Source organism: Melospiza melodia, chromosome 3, assembly GCF_035770615.1.
Source record: "Melospiza melodia melodia isolate bMelMel2 chromosome 3, bMelMel2.pri, whole genome shotgun sequence".
In the NCBI taxonomy this organism is placed as follows: Eukaryota; Metazoa; Chordata; class Aves; order Passeriformes; family Passerellidae; genus Melospiza; species Melospiza melodia.
This window is the reverse complement of record NC_086196.1, coordinates 63,053,936-63,071,016: the sequence shown is the minus strand read 5'-3', so window position 1 is coordinate 63,071,016 and position 17,081 is coordinate 63,053,936. Positions and strand designations below refer to the sequence as shown.

At 50.2% G+C, this 17,081-nt stretch overlaps 1 protein-coding gene across 4 annotated transcripts in view; it reads left to right on the top strand.

The window, feature by feature from the left end:
* The window catches only part of LOC134415959 (uncharacterized), a 103,457-nt gene that overhangs the window by 56,501 nt on the left and 29,875 nt on the right, over nucleotides 1-17,081 (top strand). For 3 of the 4 annotated variants that reach the window (XM_063152031.1, XM_063152030.1, XM_063152032.1), the window contains one exon: nucleotides 1,678-4,112. The exons of the other annotated variant lie outside the window; for it this stretch is intronic. In XM_063152031.1, the coding sequence (XP_063008101.1) occupies nucleotides 1,678-1,806 (129 nt within the window). In that variant the 3' untranslated portion in view covers nucleotides 1,807-4,112. Of the gene's footprint in view, nucleotides 1-1,677; nucleotides 4,113-17,081 lie in introns of those variants that run through there. 4 annotated transcript variants of the gene reach the window in all.

The window sequence follows — 17,081 nt, the reverse complement described above, 5'->3', positions numbered from 1 at the left end:
GCAACCTGTTCCAGTGTGTCACCACCCTCAAAGGAAAGAATTTCTTCGTTATGTCTAGACTAAATTTCACCTCTTCCAATTTGTACCCATAACTCCTTATCCTGTCACTACAGTTCTTGAAGAAAAGTCTCTCTCTGGCTTCCTTGTAGACCCTTTCCAGACACTGAAAGGTTCCTGTGAGGTCTCCATGCTACCTTTTTCCCTCCAGGCTGAACAGCTCCAACTTTCTCAGCCTATCTTCATTGGGGAGGTGCTCCAGTCATCTTAACAGCTTCATGTCTTCCTCTGGACTTGCTCCAACAATTTCATGTCCTTCTTCTGTTGGGGACTCCACAGCTGGATACAGTATTCCAGGTGGGGTCTCACCAAGAGCAGAATAGAGGGAGAGAATCCCTTCCTTTGACCTGCTGGCTGTTCTGCTTTTGATGCAGCCCAGGATTCCACTGCCTTTCTGAGCTGTGAGTGCACAGTGCAGGCTCACCTTGAGTTTTTCATCAACCACCACCCCCAAGTCCTTTCCTGCAGGGCTGCTCTCAATCATGTCTCTGCCCAACCTGTAGGTTTTTGGGTTTTTTCCTAACATGTTTGTCATTGGATTTTTTCCTGACCTCTGTGAAAATAGTGGTAAAGCCCTTCCCAAGAGTGATGGAAGTGCAATGAGAGTAGGGGATGCTTGCATGAGTTTCTGAGCTGCGGAATATTCCTTGGGAATGAACTCTACAGGATCATGATTAAACACTGTCCTGGACCCTAGAGCAGCGAGACCTCCTCTCCTGGCCAGAAAGTATCAGTGAAGTAGATGTCCCACTAGTGCTTCTGCTTGCATAAGGAAAGAAACAAACCAAAGTTTCTGAAAAGTTAAAGGAAAGCTCTTCACATCTAACAGAGTGGAATTACTTCTTTGGCACCATTATTCCTCTGGGATCTACGTAGCCTAGCACAGCATAATGGAGAACAGCATTCCTGTCCTGTCACACAGTGCAGGGAGTTCTGGCCTCCTTTCTCTGGACCTGCTCTGAGCATGCTCTGAACAGTGGGAGCAAGAGGGGAGAGAATGGTCTTTAGTGGCCGTGGTAAAACCAGTCTGTAAGGCCTTGGGGTGGGATCTTTTCCTCCAAGCAATTCTCACCCATTCCTCATCAAATTGTGGAGTCTGGAACCAAAACCCTGGAGAGTTTCGGCATGCCTGGGACTTTAAGAAAGAGTGGTTTGTAAATCCTTATTGGAGAGCTGTTGAAAAATGGGGCTGAAGAATGTGTTTCCAGAGATAACTTGGTTTGTCTCCATGCTCTAAAAGTGTACCAGATCTTACTTCAAATAAATTTAGCTTCTTGATGTGATACCTTTTGGTAGTGATGCTGATACTCTAAGTGCATCGTGGATATCCTATTTCACTTAGTGGCTGCAGGTGCCATGGGTCAGGTGTATCCTAGGGACCTCAGTCCGGGAGGAAGGGAGGTGTGCCTGCCTTTTATCTTGAAGGATAAGAGCAAGGATGCGAGCAAAGGGCTCCCACTGCTTATGTTAGTGCCATTTGCTGCAGGTGCAAGCATGACCACCCACTGAAGGAGGTGTAATTGTATCAGAGAGGGGGATGACAAAGCACTCAAGGCAGGAACCTCACCATTTGCAGCTGCCATGAGCACTGACCTCATGCCTGTTTCTGTTCCCCTGCAGAGCACCAACGGAGGCCGCCCGCCGCCCCACTTCCTGTACGATCCCTCCACTTTTGCCTTCCGTTCCCTCAGCACCTTGAAGCCGCTGAGCCCCATAGCTCCAGTGGAAGAACCGTCATGTGCCTACTGAAGGAGTTTCTCCAAAAAACCTCAGGAACTGTCACCCGGTGTCCTGCCTGGCAGGGAGAAGGGGAGGCGGTGATACCCAAGGGGAGGGGTGGGAGAAGAAGGGGCAATGAGACGTCTTTGCAACGCAGCTGCTCCGGCAGGGGGAAGCGAATGGCTTGGCAGCAGTGCCTGTTCTCATACCACTGGTGGAGCCCAGCAGCGGCACAGGGAGGGAGTTTTGTCTCTCAGGGCAAAGCAAACCAGTCAGGTGCACAGACTGCAAGAACTGCCACCAAGGCAGTGTCAAACGTGAGGATGGTGGCAGCTGAAGATATCCAGGAGGTGTTCAGGGGTTAGTGTGACCTGCATGGCAGCAGGGGTGAGTGATCAAGCTGTGAAACCAAATCCAGTCAGTTTCCCAAGGATACCTGGGTCTGCAGTGCTTTGCTATAGACCTGACACTTCTCCCACTCAGAAGTGAGCTCAGGATTGGAGAAAGAGGCTTACAGAGCTGCTTGTAGAACAAGAAGATCTCTCTCTGAGATTGTTATAATTGCATTCACATCAAGCTCTCTCAAGTGGAAAACCTGGGGACAGGGAGGTGTGTGGAGGAGTAACTGGCACGTTTAACTGTGCATTCCAGATGATCTGCTGGCAGTTCAGTGATACTGCCCAAAAAGAGATTGAAATGGGAGAGGGAGACATCCTTATGTACATCTGGGGTTAGAATAAAATTCTAGAATTGGAAGGTCTGTGTTGAGCCATCCAGGAAAATGCAGCACCCACCTTCAGTCCTCTCAGCATCATCAAAGAGAAGAACTTGGGGCTGACTGTGTGTCCATGGATCTCCTCTCTGCTGGCGCAGTGTGTGTTCTGGGGTATGTCACACTTCTCCATAGTATTGTCCCACTACATGATGGTGGATGTAACTGGTACCACCAAATTCAAACCAATTTATTGCCTCCAGCAAGCTTTCCACTCTCCTTGTTAAATTCAGGTATACTCCCCTGGTATCAGAGAGACAGTATTCCCAGATGAAGCAAGGAATGTGAAAAAGTCGATTTTTCGACTTTTTCGGCAAGTGGCTGTTGGTGGAAGAAACAGGAGGGGAGTTTGAGTGAAGGTGGGGGCCATTTCTCCACAGACAGTTCTGAGCTGTTGGGACCATGCTAGGCCTTGCTGCCACTGGTGTTTGGCTGGGATCTGTCCTTGAGGTGTGTGTGTTTTGTGCCAAAGGCAGGAGTTGGCAAGACAAGCTTTTGCCTCTCCTGTTGAGGCAGAGGAACAAGGCCTTTCCTCTTGCTGCACCTGGTGGAGAAAATAACCTCTGGTGCAAGCATTGCCCACCATGAGCCTGTACCTGAGTGCAAGGGGAAGCAAGTGGTTTGTACAGATTGGGAGGAGCAACTGTGAGTAATACAAAATAATTTTTATTTTTTTAAATCTGCCTCAGTGCAGAGTCTTTGCTGCTCTCTGGTTGATACCAGTGGTCAGTCCAGCTGCCAGTAGGAGGCTACCCAGTGAGCTGGTCTGGGCCCTTCAGTGAGATCCCTGGGGAAAGTCCAAGGGCTGTAGGCTTTGGGATTCAGGTGGGGGACCTGATTCCCCACCCCCCCTCTTCTCCCTAATTCCTGTCATTCAGGCAGGCAGAGCAGCTGGGCAAGGTGGTGAGGGGATCTCTGTCCTGATGCTGTCCCAGCTCTGCCTGCTGTTTGGCTCCAGCCTGTGACAGCTGGGCCACCCCCTGCACCAGCACCACCTCCAAGAGGTCACCTGTGTTTACTGGTGAGGGACCTCTGGCAGACCATCGTGGTTCCCTGCAAGTCCCTGTTTCCAAGAGACCACAGTTCCTCCGCTGATTCCTCTTGCCCCTGCAGAAATTCTGCTTACCTTGTTTTGATGGCACACCTCAGCTTTTTAACTGCTGCCAGATCAAGCTGCCCAGTGCAGGACAGGAAGCATTGCTCCTTTGGACCAAATCCCTGTGCTCAGGGGATGGGACAGCCATAGCCTGGTACCCATCTAAGAGGCACATTCCTTGTGCAAATGGCTGGGGTGGCAGCCTTCTGCATGGCCCTGCAGCCTCAGGCTTTGCTCAGCAAGAGCTGCCAAGGTGCAGGGGCCCAGAGGTGTGTTCTGCCAGCCAGCGGGTGGGGCAGGCTGCCCTGCCCCAGGTGGGAGCAGGGAACAGGGATGTCCTGCAGATATTGTTGCCTTTTACTACTTTTGTAACTTTTCTGTCTTTTCTTTTTCAATCAGAAGAAAAATAATAATAAAAAAAATTAAAATCCCATAGTGAAATAAAGTGTAACAGCTGCTATATTCATACCTCTGGGTGCATTTGCCGTCTTCGGGGTGTTTGTGGGTGGGGGTATGGAGGAGGGGGAGTAGAGTGAGCTATGACACAGTGCAGCCTGTCCCAAGCACTCCACAATGCAAGTAAATGGCTTTGGAAATGAAGAGCTTGTCCAAAATGAATGCCAGGCTCTTTGTATGTGTACCTGCTCCATTTGAGGTATGATGTACTGTCCCTCACTGGTGCTTCCCTCACCAACATGGTGCTTTGCCTTTTGAGTAACTACCCAAATGGTCTTTGGCTTGTAATTTTAACTTCAGGAAGTCTTGCATGTCTGTCCTGAGAGTCTCCACAGCCCTTTTGTTTACAGCCAGAGTACTTTTCCTTCTCCATAATTTAGCTGTAGTTCATCCCTTCCTCTGGGTTTTGCTCTAAATACTCCATCTTGGGTACTTGTAATGTGCATTCCCCACCCCTTGTTATTTACTTGAGCTAATTCCTGTCTCTGCCCCACTCCTCAGTCTGTATCCTCACCAGCATCTCACAAGGCTATTACCTATGTCCCGTTTTCCAAGACCTCCTGAGAGATATTAGCATAAATTCCCTTAGCAGTCCTACTTAGATTCATTCCCAGGAGGCCTTTTCCATTCTTCCCTCCAAGCTCTCATCTCCTCTAGGCTTCTTGCCATCTCTCTTATCTTGAAATCCTCCCCTCTCTGTCAGCTGCAGCTTGTTAATTGGTCTGGGCCAATTTTGCAAGGGTTGTACGGTGCCTTGCTGGCTCCCCCGAGCCCTTCCTCTTGTACCTCCCTTACTGAATGCTTTCCTCTGGGATGTGTCTTCCAGCACAGCCTGATCCCTCAGCACAACTGCCCTTGGAGCCCCAGATGCTGTTCAAAACCATGCTGGTGGCTGTGACTGCACAAACCCTAAGCATCTGTAGGCCTCTGCCAGGTCAAGCTTGTTCTAAGTCTGTTTTGTGCATTCAGAGAGAGTGTTGCATTGCCCTTGTATCCCCTAGGCTGGGGTATGGACACCCAGTGCTCCAAAGCCAGGGTACAGCCAGTGAAGGGTGGGAAGCTGGCACACAGCTTGGCATTGCACAGCCAGCCCAGTGGCCAGGGTGAGATGGGGGTAGAGCTGCTGCTGCTGCCCCAGGGCTCTTGTCTGGGCCGCCAGCATCTGGTTGGATTTAGTCGTGCCCACCCATCATCTCTCCCTGCAAGCTGGGGCTCTGGGTTAATGACAGAACAGGGCAGCTTTTGTGGTGGAACAGAAATAATGGTAAACTGCAATATGGCAACGACTCTGAAGCTCAAGAAAGGCAGGTTAGGGGTATTCATGGTGATCTTACAGGGTACTTTGCAGCTGTAGCTACCACTGTTACTGACAGGAGGATGTAAAGAGAGAGAGAGGAAGATGTAGAAAGGAGAGTGGGGGCTGTTGGCCTCCTTTAGATGCCAGACCCTGTCATGTGGGAACAGTTACCCAAAGCCCACTGCAGAAGGTATCAGCTGACCTGGTCTTTGAGCCACGGTCCTTGCTGTAGCCACTGCCCCCTGTTTCTGCCTCTGGCATCCATCCTGCAGGGCTGATCACCCCTGTGGGTTTCAAACCAGCTTGGGCAAACACTTCCTCCTCTGCCAGAGCGGGCAGGGATGCTGGCTGAGGTCTGAGCACTGTGAGCATGGTCAGGTTGGTGTGGGTCCCTCAGGACCTCTGCTTTGCTGGAGCTCCTGGCTTCCCACCAGGTCTGGGTCCTGGCTCAGCAGGACAGCCTGTAACTTCTAATCCGAGTCCTTTCTCTGCTCTGAGCCCTCTTGCTTGGAGATGTGCAGGTGTTTCCCTTCAGAGCAGGGCTGTTGTGCCAAAGTGCAGCTCAGCTGTGTGAACCATCTGCAGGAGGGTGAATGGGGACAAGCGGCTGTTTGGAGAGCTTGGCTACGGCTCCTCTACGATTTAAGCAGGACCGTTTAAGCTAATGCTGTTCTCCAATTAAAGTAAATTAATTAGGTTAATGCTATGGCCTTTTGAAAATAGCAGAGAAGAACGATCCCAGCAGTGGCAAAATGGATTGTTCCATGTATGCCCTGAGCCTCAGTGAGTCCCTTTGCAGCCAGCACACAGGATTGTCTCTTCTTGGCATTGTCCAAACATTTTCTGACGTACATGTATGTACACGCATGCACACATGTGATATATATATATATATATATATATATATATATATATATATATATATATATATTTCTGTCTCACTGTGCTCCATTTGTGCAGAAATCTCTGTCCTCTGACAGTCCCCCATGAGCAGGGTGTCTTGTGCTCACCTGCCTGGCTCAGTCTGTGGCAGGGCTCCATGTGAAGCCCATCTGTGGCACACTCACCCTTCTGTGCAGCAAAGTGCAGTGTTGCTTGGAAAACCCACCCTGTTTCCAGGTGCATGCTGAGTGTTGACCCATCTGCCTACCTATGGGATTGACTAGGAGAATGGGCAAAACTGTCAGTGCTGCTGGGGCAAGTGTTCTCACCTCACGTTCCATGGAGGCCACTGAAACATGGCTTGGCACAGGAAAAACAGAAGCAGAATTTCCAGCTGGACAGACCATCTCATTCAAACAGCTTTGGGCTTTCCTTTGCTCTTCCTGAAGCTGCATAGCATGTTGAGGCGAGGTGTGGGGTGGAAGAATGCATTCAAGGGTGTGTATCAAGTTAGGATTGAATGGGATATGTGCTGATAAAGTGTGGGTATATAGACACAGTGCATTTACAGTGGTATTTATGTACCTGTGGTGTTTGTATTTATGGCATATTCGTTATATTTTAATTAGAAGGATGTGTTGGAGGAGTAAAGATAAAGGGGCATGCATGCCTGCAAGTGTGGTTCTGGAAGGATGGATGCTGGTGAATGTGCATCTGGAGCATGGGCAGAAGGGTCTGTGCAGGGGAGGGGTGTGAATGAGGCTGTGTGTTCCCAGGTGGCTGCAGACAGTGGTGCATGGAGGACATACAGATGGGTTATGTATGCCAAGGTAAGGGTGGTGGTGTTTCTTTCCTGTTTCTGCAGTGTCATCCATTATGGTAATAACTGGCAGAGTATCACACCAGTAATGACTGGAAAAGTGAAGAAAAATTTACTTATGCCTGATCTTGAGGCACTTGGGAGCTTTCACCATTGAATTAAAAACAAGCACACACGTGGACATCAGTGACTCAAGACCAGGTGATCTCAATACAAATTAGAGTGTGATTGTATGTTGCTTCTCAGACAAGAACTTCGGGAACATCAAATAAAAGTAGCAGGTGGTGGGTTCAAAGCAAACAACCAGAGGCAGATCTGCACAGAATGTGGGGTTGCACTGGGGAACCCTTTGCCACAGGATGCTGTGGCTGCTTGGTTTTTACACTGCTACAGACTTGAAAAGAAAGAAAGAAGAAAAAAGAAAAAGACTACCTAGGAAACTACATGCAGAAATGCCACATCTGGTTGAGGAGGGTGGTGACTTAGGGGCATTTTCTGGGGTAGGTTACTGTGTGCCAGCCCCATCTCTGCCCCCTCCTCAGTGGCAGGGTCTGCTCCTGCCAGGGTTCCAGGTGGGCCAGTAGCTCCAAACAGGCACATGCGCCAGCAACTGACCCTGCCATGGCAGCACCACCTTGTGTGCATGTTCATTGCCTTTACACTTCCAAGAATTTCTCCCTGGGGAGGCCTCAGTGGTGACTCAGCCCTCGTGTTTGATGGTGAGGCTGGGAGTGACCCCCTTCACCTCCTGCACTGCTCCTGAGCCACTCGCTGATGTACCTGCATGGCTGCAAATGGGCATCCTACAGATCCTCTCTGCCCTCAGTGTGGGGTGCTGGGGCCTGCCAGGAGAGCCCTGGCTCGTCAGGGCTGTCTGGCATCCATCACATCCCTTGGCACAGCCAGGCTGAGCCTGGATCATCCACGGTGGCTGTATGCAGAGGCTGGACACAAAGGCATAGCTCAGGTTTCTGAAGGGTGTCAGGTCTGTCCTGGGTGGCAGGCCAGTGTTCATGTGTCATAGGAACAAAGTAAATTTGGTTTGAGCACTGCTGCAGGCTTATGGTGGGTGTGTTATGCATGGAATTATCTTTTGAAATTGAGGAACAGGTTAGGAAAGCAAGACAAGCATCCTCCAGTGATGGGTAACCCTCACGTGGTAAACCTCAAGCCAGCACCTGAGAGGATGCAGCTGGAGCAGCAAGGCTCTGCAGAAGTACCATCCGTGCTGATGAGAACATTTAAGCGTGTCGGTATCGCACCATTTCCTGAGCTACACTTCAGTGGGCTTATTCAAGCAAGGGGGTGAGGAAGCAGAAGCTGTAGCTGCTTTGAGAGCTCACTCTGGCTGTAGCTGCACGCCAGCCTGGCAGGAGCTGACCACATGTTTTCAGCTAGCCTGGGGCAGGATGTGCAGGCAGCTCCAGACACATGAGGAGCCCAAAGATCTGTTTGCTTTTGTGGCTGCTCACATCAGTGCCTGCTGTGGCAACAGCTGGGTCTGTTGGTAGGTTGGCCAGAGCTGATTGCAGAGACAACTGATTTTCCTCTCCGACATACTCACAGCAGAGCAGTTCTGAGGTTGGATGAGTGGAGGAACTGAAAGTGCCATGGGAGCTGGATGCCAGCTAGGGAGGTGAATGGGGACAACAAAGCCCCTTTATAAGGAACGTGGCTGCCATCTGCAGTGGGGGAAACGTTACCAAAGGATCCCCTAGGAGCAATGCCTGCCTTGCCCTGGCATGTCCTGCAGCACCCCAAGGCAGGCTGCTCAGCCTCTGTCCTTGTTCTAGTGGCCTGGGTGCGTGTGTGACACAGGCCTTTGCTGCCCACTGAGGGATGGTGAGTGCTGCTGCTGTGAGACCTGTCCTGCTGTGCCTACAGCTCTCCTGTTTGTGTGCTCCTGCAAGTCTTTGAAGCATCTTTGCTAAGTTTTTCCAAAATGGGTTGCCAAATGCTCTACCCTGGGTGGTTTCTTTGCCAGGGGTGACATTTGGCAATGTGTTGGTCAGGGTCTTGCCCAAGGGCAGGCTGCTCAGCAAACCTGGCCTTGGCAGTGCCACCAAGCCAAACACATCTGGGCCAAACCTCAATCATATATAGCTCTTGTGAAGCCTGAAAACCTTTTTTAGATCTTTGCCACGAGGCCTCCACGGGCCCTGTTTTGAACAGAGATGTTTTGTCCTTTCTTGGCTTTAAACAGTTCCCCAGAATAAACCCTCTGCTATTTACCGGCATTGTTTTCTTTCTGGTGTTGAATGCTGATAAATAATCAGACCCATTATATTGTATTCATATCTGCCCTGGTAGCAAATAATTACTACAATTACTACCAAATCAAAATGCTTCTGTTTCTCCTGGTGTCATTAGCATGTCCCAAACACTTTGTTCTCGTGGTTTAAGGTGCAGTAATGACACAGTCCAAGTGCAACACCCGGCTGAGCGGAGCTTCCCAGCACAGCAAGGTCCCAGCCATGATTGCCTCTGAGATGCTGCTAATTTTCAATCACAGTGTCACATCCTCTTCTACCGCAGGGAGAGCAACTGCTTAGCCTGTGATTTACCCAATTTATTCCGGTAATAGCCGGGTTGGCTGTGTAGCCATCTGTCTGCTCCCCGTGCTCCTGCTGCCCCTGCCCTCCGCCACCACCCAGCCCTTGTGGCGGCGCAGGGAGGCACTGCTGTGCCCAAAATGTTCCCTTCCCCCTCTCTGCTGACCTCTAGATGCCAGGGCTGCCAGCAGTGGGGCCTGCTGCAGTTATTTCCACAGGCAGGGCTGGAAAGGTCCCTTTTCAGATAGGACAGGGTGGGTTATCAAGGTTCGGCGGCACTTGGGCCCAAGTGAGGGGAGCTACGACCAGTTTGTGAGGGGGAAACCGAGGCAAGGACCCAACACAAAGAAAGGGGAAAGATACACATCAGCCTGAAACTAATTCCACAGATATGAAAACCATCGTGGTCACATGGCTCTGTCTGTGAAGAAAAACATTGTATTGGCTGGATCATTATAAATCTTCTAATTGAAGAGCAGAGTCCTCTCTGCCCTGTTACTCAAACAGACCTGCACACAACTCCTTCAAAGCAGATGTCAGTCAGGGTCCAGCCCTAGATCAACAGTCATTCAGGATCAGTATTGCTTGAAACCACTGGGTAAAATCAAATATAAATAGAGCAGAGAGCATTTGAAGCAATTAGGGTCTCGGGGGAGATTCAGTCCCTGTAACGAAGCCAAGGAAAGGGGAGATGATGCATCATGTCTGTAATGCAGCGAGGACATGCAGAAGCTGGATTACTCAGAAAACTTGGGGCAGCACATATGGTTCCTATTAAATCACCTGACCTTCCCATCTCCAGTGGTATTTCTGGGGCTTTCATTACTGTTGTGCTCCACAAACTGTAGCCCTATGATTGCCCCTGGGAGACAGCACAATATTTGAGGTAAATAGGCTTTTACTTGTGCACACCAAAATACTGAATTTTCTTGATAATTTTGAACCCCACTGGTTCTGCACAAAGATCTTCCCTTTGGAGCTGAAATGCAGAACAGAATAAGCAAAGAGTTCAGGTCCTTAGAGGAATCATTGGTTGCACAAAGAGTTTCAGCTGTGGCTGGAATGGAGAGGGAAGCAAGTGGCAGAAGTGTCAGCACTAACTGGAGTGCTCGAGGTGGTGCTGCAGGGTGGTTAACCACCACAATTGATCCCACGTGCCTGGGATCATCTGAAGCACCAGTTAAAAGAAGAACATGTTCTATAATTTGTGGCCATGGGAATCCAATCTCTTTGTGCCTTAGGCAGTGCTGTCTAAACACCATGAACAAAGTATTCAGAGGGGCTTTACAGTTCCCATTGCTCCTTCAGTGAGCTTTGTCCACGTGCCAAAGGATGTTACAGCTGCCCTTCAGCAGAGTGGGGAGCTGGGGCAGCTGAGTGGCTTTGCCCAGTTGGGCTGGGCTATAGGAACCAGGCCTCACCCCTATCTGGGGTGTGCAGGATGAGATCTGTGAGTCCCTCTGTGCCTCTCCAGCCCCACTCATGAGGGAACGCTGCTCCATCAACTGCTCTGTTCTGGACCCAGGAGTTCAGGGTAGGCCACCAAAGGCACCTGGTGCTGACATGGGGATGCTGCCAAGGGCTTCCTATGTGACCAGGCCTTTGCTCTGTGAGTGATGCTGCTGCTCTGTGGAGCTGAGGCTGGCCAGGGCTCATTGCAGTGTGTCTGGAAATGCTCTGGACATGAACCAGACACTTTGCGCTTCTCAGCTGGGGTCATCTGCTGCCTGGTTGCTTGCCACTGTAAGAGGCTGGGTACCATGGATGGGGTAACTCCTCATCTCACCTTCCCATCTTGCAGCTGCCTGGCAAAGTTTTAGCCCTTTCCTTACAGCAGCCACTCAGAAATTAATCTTCTAAGACCTGTACAGGTTGGAAACCTCCATCAGGCTTTGGAGATGCCAGCATTGCCTCTGCCTGATGGCTGAGCTCACAAGTGGCCTGGCCTTGACAATCCTACATCAACCAGGAGAACAACACTTTTTGTCCTGGTGCTGGCACTACAAACAATTCACTTACTGCAAAGGAAGAGTATTTACCGTCCCTCTGAGAAATGAAAAGTTTCTTGATCTCTGAATCACCCTGTTGCTTGCTTCCCTCTGTATCAGGTAAATAATTTGGGCTTCCTGGGCTTGTGACAGAAAGAGCAGGGATGGAAATAAACAGGGTGTAGCTCAAATCATCCTTTCATGTCATGATCTTGGCTGGGCTAGGCTGTTGGGGATGTGCAGCTTTGGTGGGGACTCCCTTCCTGGTGAGGACAGGGGGAAGGTTCCATTTCTCTTTGATGCTGTGTCCAGGTGTCCCACCACAGCTGCCAGCACAGACTTGCCACTGTATATCTGAACAGCAGAAAGACCCTGAGACCAACGTCAGGCAGATGGGGATGTGTCTTAGCTGATGTGATCCTGGACCCAAGATGTCCCTTGAAGATGGTGGAACATGTGGAGCTGCCTTCCAGTCAGCAGATCACTATGGGGCCTGCAGGCAACACAAGCCTCTTTGGAGCAGCCACTTGGCTGATTCTTGGGCAAAATAGGGGGTGGGCAGGAGGGTGGCACTGACCAGGCTGACAAACTGCTGTTCCAAATCAGTTCCTGAATAGGAAAATCAAACAGCAAAGATCTGCTTGATTTCTCTTTTCTTTTTTTCCTGCTTTGATAAGCCAAGAGAATGAGTGGCAGCAGAGATCCATCTGCAGCTCAGGGGTGTGCAGCAAAGATGCCTGCAGCCAAAAGCAGGACTGGTAGTGCCCAAGAGGAAGAAGAGGTTCTTCTCCCTGTGGGTCTATAAACTCTTGGCTCACAAAACAGGAGGACAAAGTGCATTGCCAAAACGGCATCGTGCTTAATGTCTGGGGCAGAGAAGCTCCAGCTGAGCCCAGGCAGCCCCTTCCACTTCCCCACCCCTTGAGAGCTGGGCAGCAGCCAGGGGCCAGGCTGGCACCTCACCCCCACACTGATGGGAAGGTGAAGGAACCGTGGGAAAGCCCAGTTCTGGCTGCTGCTGTCAGCCTGGCAGCAGCTGCAGTATGGAGAACATTCCTCTACCCACGTGCCCTCCCCTCCCTGCCACATCTGCCTCAGCTGTATGAAGGCAGCAGCAGCTGGCTGTCCCAGGGGAGCAGGGAGTGATGGATGAAGCAGCCACCCCAAGGGCCTGGCTGCTGGACATGAGGAGCAGCCACAGAGCAGGTGCTGGGAATTGCAGCTGGGTAATCTCAGCAGGGATCCACAGAGCAGGGACACTCAGAGCACAGCTCTGCCCCATCATCTGCCAAGGCAGGGCCTGGCACTGCTGGGGCTGTCCCCATGCAAAGCCACCCCTCACCTCACCCCTTGTCTGGGGCACCATGCCCCCTGCCATGTAAGCAGCCTTTCCCCATGTGCCCCTGCACCTTGCCATTCATTGCATTGCAAGGGGAAAAGGTGGGCCTGGCACTTGCTGGGATTTTGGGAGCTGATGCTGTGTATTCAGTGGGGTGGGCTCAGAGAACACCAGCACTAGGGAGACTGCAAATGTCCCATGGTACAGTGCCCTATGTGCAACAAAAACCTAGCAGTCCATTTTGGTCAAAGCAAAGAGAGCCCTTTGGAAAAGCCTGCCTTACCCAGGGCATCCTACAGCCCCCTGATGGTGCTGCAGCTGGGGTCAGTGCTCACAGTGAACTGCTGCAATACTGGCAGCCCCAGAGATTACAAAATCTCAAAGAAGGCCTCAAATCTCATAGCACTGGCTTTAGAAGTAGATTAAAAAACTCTGTAGTTTGAACTCTGTCTACTCTGGGTTTTGAAAACTTTTGGATTTAGCTGGTCTGCATTTTTAGGTACCCTTTGCATTGCAATGGCAAGGTTGCAATTATTACAACAGAGAAGGGAGTTTATTTCTTGAAGGATGTTGAGATTATCATATATTTATATTTAGAGGGAGGGGACTTTAACAGTCTCTAGGCTCTGAGTCTGTTAAAAATTGCAGCAGCCCCTGACAGGATTATAGATTAACCTCAGACCAATTTATCTGTGTGGTCACTGATCACTTGCTCTAAAGAAGCAAGTAGTGGGGTTGCCTTTTCAAGGAAATTTGCATGTTTGCAGATGTGCTGACAGAGCATCGTTTCCACTGGAAATATTGGCAAGGAGGAGGGAGAAAATGAAGTGAATCTCAATGCCCAGGAAAGCATAAAGGCAGGCTGATAAATAATCAGGTGGTGAAACAGCTACTTGGCAGTAAGTGGCAATAACTGGTGAGGCAATTGCAGTGCAGTAAAGGCCAATAAGAAAATATGATGTCATGCATGGCTCTGCTTGGCCAAAGTGTGCCACTCCCTGCAGAAAATAGCAAAGAACTGTAAAAACAAAATATGTTTGTGTTTCATCTGGAAGCTGAGGCAATAATCACTATGGTGAAGTAGCAACCAAGCTTCTGGTGGGACATTTAAGTTCTTCTCCCAAGGAAGACTCTGCCACACATTGGCTGGGGAGGCTGGAAGCTGGGACACAAAGTGAGCATTGGCTGCCTCTTTATGTGCTCTAGCCCCTGGGGCAGGAGCAAACATAGAGGAAGGCCCTGAGGGTGAGTTCCAGAGGACCCACAGCCTTGTGTGTTATGGTCCTTTCTCCTCTCCCAGCTCCTCCATATCAGACTGGAGACTGAGCCACCAGGAGATGCAGAAATATAAATATAGAGGCTTTAGAGCTGATGTAATGGTTGTCTGTGGGGAGGAACAGTGCAGCTGAAGATGGGGAAATCTCTCTTGCAGGAGATACATCAGAAGGCCAGACTCACCATGACAGTGAAAACCGGGAAGTGAGGCTCGCAAGTCCCTGGTCCCATGGTTTATGCTCCTGATTTTGCAGGGACCTGTGGCTGCACAGCAGTTCCTGTGCCAATGGTGTTTCTTGCTGGTCAGCCTCAAAAGCAAAGCCCCTGCAATTGCCAGGCTCTAGCAGCGCTTCCACTTGTCCCAAATTTCTGCTGAGAGACCTATGGAAGCTGCCAAGGCTCCAGCCCAGAGCCACCCTTCATAGGGAAGATGGGGTCAGGTTCCACCAGTACTTGTGGAACAGTTTGGGGTGAATTACAGAAATATAATGATTCATTTGATTCTGGGGAAGATTTCCCAAACCTTCTTACTGATCCAGTCCAACTTCAACTCCACTTCTGCCTGTCAATCAGCGTCAGGCTGTGCTGACAGGGGTGACAGGGCTTGCCCACCTTCACCACTCAGGTTTAAAAAGGAAACCAGACCCTTTAAAAAGAAAAAAATATCCAAGGAAGAGGACAAACAAAGCACCCAGCAGCCCATGATGGAGATGTTATGAATTGCTTTTGAAGTTGCTTGTTTGCCTGCATAAGGACAGAAGTGCCTTCCTCTGACAATGCTGCAGAAAAAACCACCATCCCCCAAGTTTGGGGTGCTCTGGAGGGCAGCCATGCTGGAATTGTGATTAAGTGTTTTGGGCCATGCCTTTCACTGCAGCCTGCCAGATAAATATTTACAGCTGACCACGGAGAGGCAGTGGGGGGAAGGAGAGGAGAGACATCTGTAAATTCTTTGGAGTCTTGCTGCATTTTAATTTTAATTTAGTTCTTTTTTTTGGTTGTTTTTCCATCCACACATCATTGTCTCTTTCTTTCAACCCACAGACAGCTAAAGAAAAGAGTTTTGAGAGAAAGAGGTTATTCCTAAAACCTCAGGGGACAGATCCTGCTTGCAGTGACCGTGGCATAAAATCTGGAGCTGTGATAAACCAGTGCTGCAGAGAGCAGAGCACAACCTTTGGTTTACTAACTGGCATAAATCTAATGTAACATTATTGATCTCTGTGGATTTACTTTCAGCCTCATTGCCTCCTCCCTTGTTTTCTTCACAGCTCTCTTTATCCATGCAAAGTCCCTGCCTCTGTGGCTGCAATATGCCAGTAAATTGCAGTGTTACACCCACTTCCCAATGGTGTAAATTATTCCCTCCGTTTGGCCTCTGTTCTCAGAAGAAAGCAATTCTTCATGCCCAGTGAGAAAGCATCAGCCACAGCATGGGCCAGAGCATCTCCTCCCACCACCTCCAGCCTGCCAAGGTGTCCACAGCTGAGCTCTCCAAAGAGGGGGCAGCCTGGGATGGCTTGTGTGAGTGAGGGCCCTCAGCCCTGGGGGCTCTGTGCATCTCGATCTGCGAGCATACATGTCCTGCTCAGAAACATATGCAGGATGTAGCTGTAAAAGCCACTGCACCACCCTGTGATCCAGCCCAGATGTGCCTTTCCTTCCATGGGGCACTCAAGGGACCCCTCCAAGCTGAGGCAGGCAGGGATGGAAAGCATTGCTGAGTTCCCTCACCCCAATGAAAAGTGACCCTTGCAGAGGTCCAGAGCAAGAAGGCTGGTGGGGATGGCTGACTTTGGGATGGGGATGGGAGCAGGAGCCAGCTGATGCTGGTCCTGGTGCACAAGCTGGGAGGCTGGTGAGCTTGGGGCCTCTCTGGGAGTCAAACATGAATGTGTGCAGTGCAAACACTGCTTTTGCTTCACCTCCCAAAGCTTGATGCAGAGATCATGCAGGCAGCTGAGCCTGCAGTGATAATGTGGTGGGGCTGCTCACCTCCTTAAAGGCTTCAGACTTGAGAAACAGAAGCCAAGTAATGAGATTCTGGTGGGGAGATTTAATGCTGATCCATTTGGGAGAACAGGGCAAAGATTTTATGCTTTGTTGTAGGTCATATTTGCAAGTGAGCTACCAGGATCTCCTCATCTCCATGTGGTAGCAGCTTGGGCTTGAGGCTTATCCCTGCTCTTATCAGTGACCTTCTGAGTAGCCAAAAAAGTAGCATTTAAAAAAAACTTCTGTGATGGCTGCAAAGTCATCTGGGAAGTTACTCTTTCTGTTAGTGTCATAAAACTGCATGGCCCTAAATAGAAAGTGTGGAGGCAAAGGTCTTGCCCCCAGGGCTTTGCAGTCTCAGCACAAAGAGTGTGGTTATAAAGCAAGTCACGGAGTCCAGGAAGGAAATTTATGGCTTGGGAGATGGATAAATAACACGCCAAGATCAACAGCAGTGGTAATGCTGAATTGTACCGAGTGGAGTTGCTCTGCTATTACAGGGCTGTAACAGGCTTGGAGCCTTGCACTGCAATGAGCCAGCTGCTGGAGATCTGCTGCAGCAGAGAGGCCCTGGCATGGACACCACCAACTCCTGACAACCTGAAAGGGTGTTTGGATGGGAGAGAGCAGTGCCACTCACCAGGGATGTGTCTTCCACAACATGACCTTGCTCCTGGGCTCAGTGCTGGCTCCTGATGAAGACAGGGGTTTTACAGTCATGGTCTCACACATCGCCCCCGGTTGCTCTTGATGGGCTGCAGCAGTGATGTGACCTCATGGGGTGCTGACATGGCCCCGACTCTTCTTTTGTCAACCATCTGGAAGCCTTTTGG